The sequence below is a fragment of the Mustela erminea genome, chromosome 9, assembly GCF_009829155.1.
Source record: "Mustela erminea isolate mMusErm1 chromosome 9, mMusErm1.Pri, whole genome shotgun sequence".
Classification (NCBI taxonomy): Eukaryota; Metazoa; Chordata; class Mammalia; order Carnivora; family Mustelidae; genus Mustela; species Mustela erminea.
In genome coordinates, this window is record NC_045622.1 from 104,116,233 (window position 1) to 104,123,444 (window position 7,212).

The following is a 7,212-nucleotide window of genomic DNA, read 5'->3' on the forward strand; positions in this document are numbered from 1 at the left end:
TTCCGGTCGCGCGCGCGGCCGCCTGGGAAATGAAGTCCGAGGTGGCCGGCTCCCATCTCCAGTTCCAACACGGGCGTTTCTTTCCCGGGGAGCGCCGCCACCGCTCGGCCGGATCCCTCACCGCCATCTCGTTTGGGCGGACTCGAAGCCTCCCGCCGGGGGCTGGCCCGCAGCAAGGCCCCGCGCGGCGTGGGCGGGAGTCCGCGGGCAGCTGCTGGGGAGGACCGGAGCCGGGTGCGGCGACGCTGGGAGGGCAGGAGAGGCGCGGGCCCAGGACGGCGGAGGCCAAACATGGCGGCCGGGCCGGCCGCAGAGCTTGGAGGGGAAACCGAGGACCGGCGGCTAACTCGGGACGAACGCAGCCCGCGTCCGCCATCTACTTCCGGGAGCTACACCGGTGTCCGGAAGCCAGGACGGCGTCCCCATGACAACCGACGTTGGGTCTCGGAGGCGCGAGTGCTTGGGTGAGGTGACCAGAGTCGGCTTTTTTGTTGTCACTGTTTTGGGTGTTTTGTTGGTTTGTTTGCCCAGGCAGCCGCGTTTTGAGGTGGCTTGGGAAGGATTGGGAGGAAAACTGCTCTGGGGACAAAGGGCGCGCGGCAGGGAGCGGCGGACAGACCGAAGACGGCTTCGTTACCTCGCGAATCCCTGCTGCCCTAAAGCGGAGGGGCGGGGCTTCCCTTCCGCGGAGTTGGCGGCGGCGGTTCCCTGTCACCGAACCTCGCGACAGCCCGCCGTGGGGGCCCGTGAAGTGGTTTAGAGCGCGGGCTTTGGTGTCCCCCCCGCGCTGGGAAGCCTGGCTCTGCTCCCCCGCGACCTGGAGGCACTTGAACGCTGACCCTGTGCTCTTGCCTGTGAAACGGGGGCGGGGGGGGGGGCGCTCATTCTTTCCCGCTTCGCGGAGCAGTGGCGAGGATTAAAGGCAATTGTCCAGGTCGCCGGGCGTGTCACGGTGCTGGTCGTAGTTGATAGCTGTCAGTGTTGTTTACGAATGCGGAATCTCCGCTCAGAGGAAGTGCCATCCCGCGGCCACGGAGGTGGGACTTTCCACCAGGTGAGGGGGATGCGGTTCCTTAACCTCTCAGAGCCCCTGGGTATGCGGCCATTATATTCCTACTGATGGCTGCTTCTCAACACGGATGCGGGGTTAAGGAATCTGGTGAATATTAAAAAAAGAGTTTGTAAATTGTAGAACATTTTGCAGATGTTCATTTAATCTCATCGTGTTGGGCTTCAGAGCATTTTGAAATTTGTTTATCAATTTGACCCAGCTGAAGGGGTCATGGGACACCTGCAGAGCAACTTCTGGGCCTTGGGATTTATGAAAGTAAAGGCCCAGTCCCCCTTACCTGGTGCCACTGTGTTGCCACCACCTTAAACATAGACTTTTGCAGGAGAGCACTATTTCCTCTGCACTGCCTGCACCGTTTCCCGTTCTGCGCCAACATCTTTCCCGCCTAGTTACATGTCAGCCCGTCTATTTCAGGAGAGGCTGCTTTGGGTAGTGGTTAAAAGCACAGACTCTGGACCCAGGCTACCTGAATCCCAATGCCAGCTCTGCCACTGCTACTAGCAAGCAGTGTGACCCAGAGCAAATTATTTTACTTCTCTGGGCCTCCGTTGTCCTACCTGTGTAATGCATAGAGTAATAATTGTGTGTCTTCTACTTCATGGGGTTATTGTGAGAGTTCAAGAATTTTAGTGTTTAGAATAGTCCCTGGCCAGGGTGCCTGGCTGGCTTAGTTGGTCGAGCATGTGACTTGATATCGGGGATCAGGGTCATGTGTCTGAGCCCCAGGTTGGTTGTAGAGATTACTCAAAAAAAAAAGGGGGGTACGAATAGGGTGGCTGGGTTATGGACATCGGGGAGGATATGTGCTATGGTGAATGCTATGAAATGTGTACAGACCTGTACCCCTGGGGCAAATAATACATTATATGTTAATAAAAATAACTTAAAAAGAAAGAATAGTTCCTGGCATATTGTGAGTGATATATAAAGGTTTGCTGCAATTAGTATTAGAATTCGTATTAATTGCACGACCAGACAGTCACTCTTTGTAGTGCTCCTAGATTCCTTTGAACTCAGAAGTGGTTAGAAAGAGCTCTGCGTTGGGGTACATGGCTGGCTCAGTTGGGAGAAGCACGTGACTCTTGGCCTCAAGGTCCTGAGTTTGAGCCCCACGCTGGGTGAGATTAGTTAAAATAAATAAATTAAAACTTAAAAAAGAAAGAGCTCTGCAGTTAGAAGTTTCCAGGCATGGAGAAAGTTTGAGGGTAAAGGCCCCTAGGAGTGACTAGTTGGGTTTTTTGGGAGGTGGTAGTGGTTTTGGTCATTGATGTTATCCCAAGCACCTGGAATGGCGCCTGGCATGTAGTAGGTCCTCAGTAAATATTTACTGTATTAATGAATTTCTAACCACCTGTCTCTCCTCTCTTTTTTTTTTCTTTTTGCCTCAACAGGCCCTTGTCTTAGAGCAAGGAAAACAACTCCCATTTGAGGAACTAGTGCTTCTTCCTCAGTGCTGGGGAGAAAACCCGGAGCTGTCTTCTGGGGAACTGTGGAATGTGCCCCTGGGGGCCCAGTAAAGCAGAAGGAAGATGCTGCAGACCAGTAACTATAGCCTGGTGCTCTCCCTGCAGTTCCTCCTGCTGTCCTATGACCTCTTTGTCAATTCCTTCTCGGAGCTGCTCCGGACGGCTCCCGTCATCCAGCTGGTGCTCTTCATGTGAGTTCATTGGGTGGGACCGGACAGCTGAGCCCTGAGCCGTTTGAAGGCCCTGACAATTGTGATTCCGTATTTTAAAAAGAAATCTCAGGGAAAATAAAATTTCGCATATCTTGGGTACTCCACAGACATGTCACACAGGTCCTGTATTTATATGCTTCTAACAAGGGTCTGGAATCCAGGGAGAGGTCAGAGGGTCATTTTCTCCATCTGTGAGTAGAAGTATTGTCTTACAGTGCCATGAAAGAGGATTATAGAACAGCAGGCTAAAAGGGCAGTCATATCCTTTATATATATGGGATGGAAGCTGTTGGCATTTTTCTTCCACAACGATTCATAGACTCCATGAGGCAAGTTACCAACAGAAAACCAGTCTTCGACACTGTCTCCCTTCACTCAGCAACTGTTCATTGGCCTGCCAGCCGGTGTTCTAGGTGCAGTAGTAAAGCTGACAATTTCTTGCTCTCACAGGATTTCCACTCAAGTAGAAAGAGACAATGAATACATTTTTTAAAAAAGATTTTATTTATTTATTTGACAGACAGAGATCACTAGCAGGCAGAGAGGCAGGCAGAGAGAGCGGGGGAAGCAGGCTCCCTGCAAAGCAAAGAGCCCAATGCCGGGCTCCATCCCAGGACCCTAGGACTACGACCCGAGCCGAAGGCAGAGGCTTTAACCCACTGAGCCACCCAGGCGGCCCCCCCCTTTTTTAAAGATAATTTTGAATAGTAACAAATGTCGTACAGGGGGTGGAAAGCAGAGAGGGGAGGGCTCCTTGAGGCAGTGGGGTTATAGGAGGGTTTTGGAAGAGGAGACATTGGAACTGAGACTTGAATGCACTAAGACATTGGCCGTGCAGAGATGAAGGGAAAGGCGTTGCTGTCTCTCTAGATGGGAATGTCTGGTAGGCCCAGGTTATGTGACAGGCAGGGCTGGCTTTTTTTTGGACACAGGGAAGAAAGCAGCTTCTCCTCCCAAGTGTCTAGAAGGTTAAGAGCATCAGAGCAGGAAAGCCTTATCTATGGGCTGCAGCACGCTGATGGTGCCAGCAGGTGGTTCAAGCTTCATGTCATTTGGGACCCAAGGTCCGTGCCACCTTGTGGGGCAGGGTGTGTGGTTTCGGAGGCCTAGAGCAGAGGGAAGGCCAGATTTCATGGTGTCCCTTAGGACTTAGGGCCAGCCCTTGGGTGACCGCACAGACCTCCATTTGACTGTGTTGTGTTTGACTGTCTGCAGCATCCAGGATATCGCAATCCTCTTCACATCATCATCATTTTCCTCATGTTCTTCAAACACCTTCGGTCTTCCAGGCTGGCTTGGTCAACCTCCTGTTCCACAAGTTCAAAGGGACCATCATCCTCACAGCTGTTTACTTCGCCCTCAGCATCTCCCTTCATGTCTGGGTCATGGTAAGAGCGGAGCTCTGAGTTCCTGAATCCTTAAGGGGCTAGTAGTGTCTTTTCTCTAGGAATCCGGCATCATTTTTTTCATATCTCACAGAATCCTTGACAGGAAACATGTGTTTCTGATGAATGAATGTGGTCCTGCCTGGGCTTGGGCATCTGCAAGTTGCATGAGGCACTTCTTTTTTTTTTTTTTTTTTTTTTTTAAAGATTTTATTTATTTATCAGAGAGAGAGAGGGGGAGAGAGCGAGCACAGGCAGACAGAATGGCAGGCAGAGGCAGAGGGAGAAGCAGGCTCCCCGCCGAGCAAGTAGCCCGATGCGGGACTCGATCCCAGGACGCCGGGATCATGACCTGAGCCGAAGGCAGCTGCCCAACCAACTGAGCCACCCAGGCGTCCCTGCATGAGGCACTTCTGCCCAACCATTTGTGTTAAAGAGCTGCCTTATCCAGGAGTCAGGGGACACTTCTGGAATATTCTGTTCACCTCTCCCCCAAAGCAGTCCTGGTAACACAGGAAAGTGACTGTGTTTCATCAGTAGCTGTTGGGCAGGTGGGTGTTGGGACAAGGTATTCTTAGATATCGGTGTTCCGTAGGAAATGGCCAGGCCAAGAGTGCCTCTTCCCTCTAGTGCTTCATGCCCTCTGCTCTGTCCCTATCACACGAGGACTCATCTCCAAGGTGCCAACACGTCTTCACAGCAGATCTCAGTTTTTGTGGTTCCAGATTTCTCCTGCTTCGAGAATCATTCCATCTCTTTGTGTATCACCTATTTCTCAAGTACTCATCTTGATGGGACACATTAAAACCTCAGGGTTCTCTAGTCACTTCTCTACTAACGCCGTCTTCTAAGACTGAACCTTCTATTAAGTTGTCCTTGTTATTCTACAGAGAGAAGTAGAGCTCACAGGAAAGAAATAACAGTGCCAGAGTCTCTCGGTGCTTCCTGAAGAGGATTGTCTCTGCTCTGGTTCTTGGGGCCAAAATAGGTCCTGGCTTTGTACTTTGTACTCTAAAGCTGTTAATCTGATTAAACCCTGAGTGCAGTAAGCCTTTATCTGACAGGAACTGAGCCTGAGATCTTCAAAGGAAGACAGTGACCGCACTGAACTCCTGAGATAATGTGTATCACTTCACTTTGGAAAAGGCTATCCTTCAGGATTAAAAGGATATTTTCTTTGTGCTGGAAAAGGGAATTTGAAGCTTCTTTGAGAAACACTCCTTGGGGTTGTGGGAAGAAAGAAGGAGGGGGAGATTAGCCTGATTTAAAAACAGGCCGCATTTCTGCAGCTAACCCAAGTTGGAGATGCTAGGGCCTCATCTGGTCACTAACGTTTCCTTGTCTACTCATGTCTCCTTCAGAACTTACGCTGGAAAAACTCCAACCGTTTTGTCTGGACAGACGGACTTCAAACGCTATTTGTATTCCAGAGACTAGGTAAGGACCAGAGCCACCGCAGGCCTCACTTTGGTCCCACCTATGGCTCAGGCAACTAAGGGCCGTGATCCTGGCTTTCCCAGTCCATCACTGCCCGCCTGGGATGAGGGGAACAGCCATGACAAGAACAGGAGAGATGATGGCCCGCTGCCCTTGCTGGGAGTCACTGGGACATCACGAGGCTGGGCCCCTCTGTCTTATTAGGTTGTGTTCTTAGCCTAAAAAGAATATTTGGGAGCATCCCTGAAGCTTCTTTCCTACTTATTGTCCACAGCGGCAGTGTTATACTGTTACTTCTACAAACGCACAGCTGTGAGACTGGGTGATCCTCGCTTCTACCAGGACTCTTTATGGCTGCGCAAGGAGTTCACGCAAGTCCAAAGGTGACCGCTGCTTGTCACACTGATGGATGCCTTTCCCTCCTGACAGAGGCTACATTTGTGCCTCTGTGAGGTGGGGGTTGGCTCTGCACAGGAAGCACCTTGACTTTCCTACGACGGGCCATTTAACGTTCAACAGTCAAGAAGGAAGATCTTCCCTCTTGCAAATTAAAGTGTTTCCCAATACAGGCTTCAGTAAAAAACCCTCCCTGGCCTTCATACCCTCAGTTCTGCCCCTTTCCTACTCTCTACCCCTCTTCTCACATAAGGCTGTGAGGCTTGATCCTTGGGAAGCTGTCACTTAGCCTAGTACAGGAGGGGCTCCTGGCACCTGTTTCTTTGCACCAAACGTAATTAATGGATGCAAAGAGTGACATTTCTGAACTCCTGACTGATCACACTGGAGATATTTAGATTTTATAACCAAGGCATTTTTTTTTTTACATTTTATAAATAGGAAATAAATTGAATTCTTTTTCCATAAATGGTGGAGTCTGTTTGTGTAGCTAGATCTCTTTGCAGATAAGAGGCATGTCAGGTCCTGGCCTTAGCATTTACTTGACCCAGTGGGCAGCTTGAGCCACAGAACAAATAAAGATATTTATTGAATGCCATTATGAGTACAAGCTATTATAGAAATTCAAGATGCAGTCTGATGCCCCACCCCAACCCTTGGAGTTCTAGGCTTCTTTTGTTTGTTTGTTTGTTTTAAAGATTTAATTAATTAATTAATTAATTTAGCAAGAGAGAGAACACGTGTGCACCTGTGCACAGGTGCCTGGGTGTGGGGGGAGAGGCGTGCAGGGAGGACAAACTGTGCTGAGCAGAGAGCCCAAGGTGGGGCTCGGTCTCCTGACCCTGAGTTCATAACCCGAGCCAAAACCAAGAGTCTGATGCTTAACCAGTTGAGGCACCCAGACACCCTGGACTTCTATGCTTTATTCGGGTTCTCCCCATCTTCAGAGTCCTAAACTGCCCTCAGAAGAATAAAAATGTTCTTTGGCCTGTTTTGGCACAATAGGTTTTTTTTTTTTTTAAAGATTTTATTTATTTATTTGACAGAGAGCAAGAGAAGGAACACAGCAGAGGGAGCGAGAGAGGGACAAGCAGGCCTCCCGCCAAGCAGGGAGCCTGAAGCAGAGCTTGATCCCAGGACCCTGGGACCATGACTAGAGCTAAAGGCAGACACTTAACAACTGAGCCACTCAGGCACCCCAGCAAAATAAATTTTTAAAAATTCATGTGGTGGGGCGCCTAGGT

General features: G+C 50.2%; 1 protein-coding gene across 1 annotated transcript; it reads left to right on the forward strand.

The window, feature by feature from the left end:
- The first annotated feature begins 60 nt into the window (after positions 1-60).
- Positions 61-6,566, forward strand: TMEM138 (transmembrane protein 138). Its single transcript, XM_032356926.1, is given in 7 exon segments — positions 61-464; positions 2,464-2,729; positions 3,966-3,988; positions 3,991-4,028; positions 4,031-4,138; positions 5,497-5,572; positions 5,847-6,566. Coding segments are annotated over 6 exon segments (486 nt in total). The 5' UTR covers positions 61-464; positions 2,464-2,601; the 3' UTR covers positions 5,960-6,566.
- Positions 6,567-7,212: the final 646 nt, after the last annotated feature.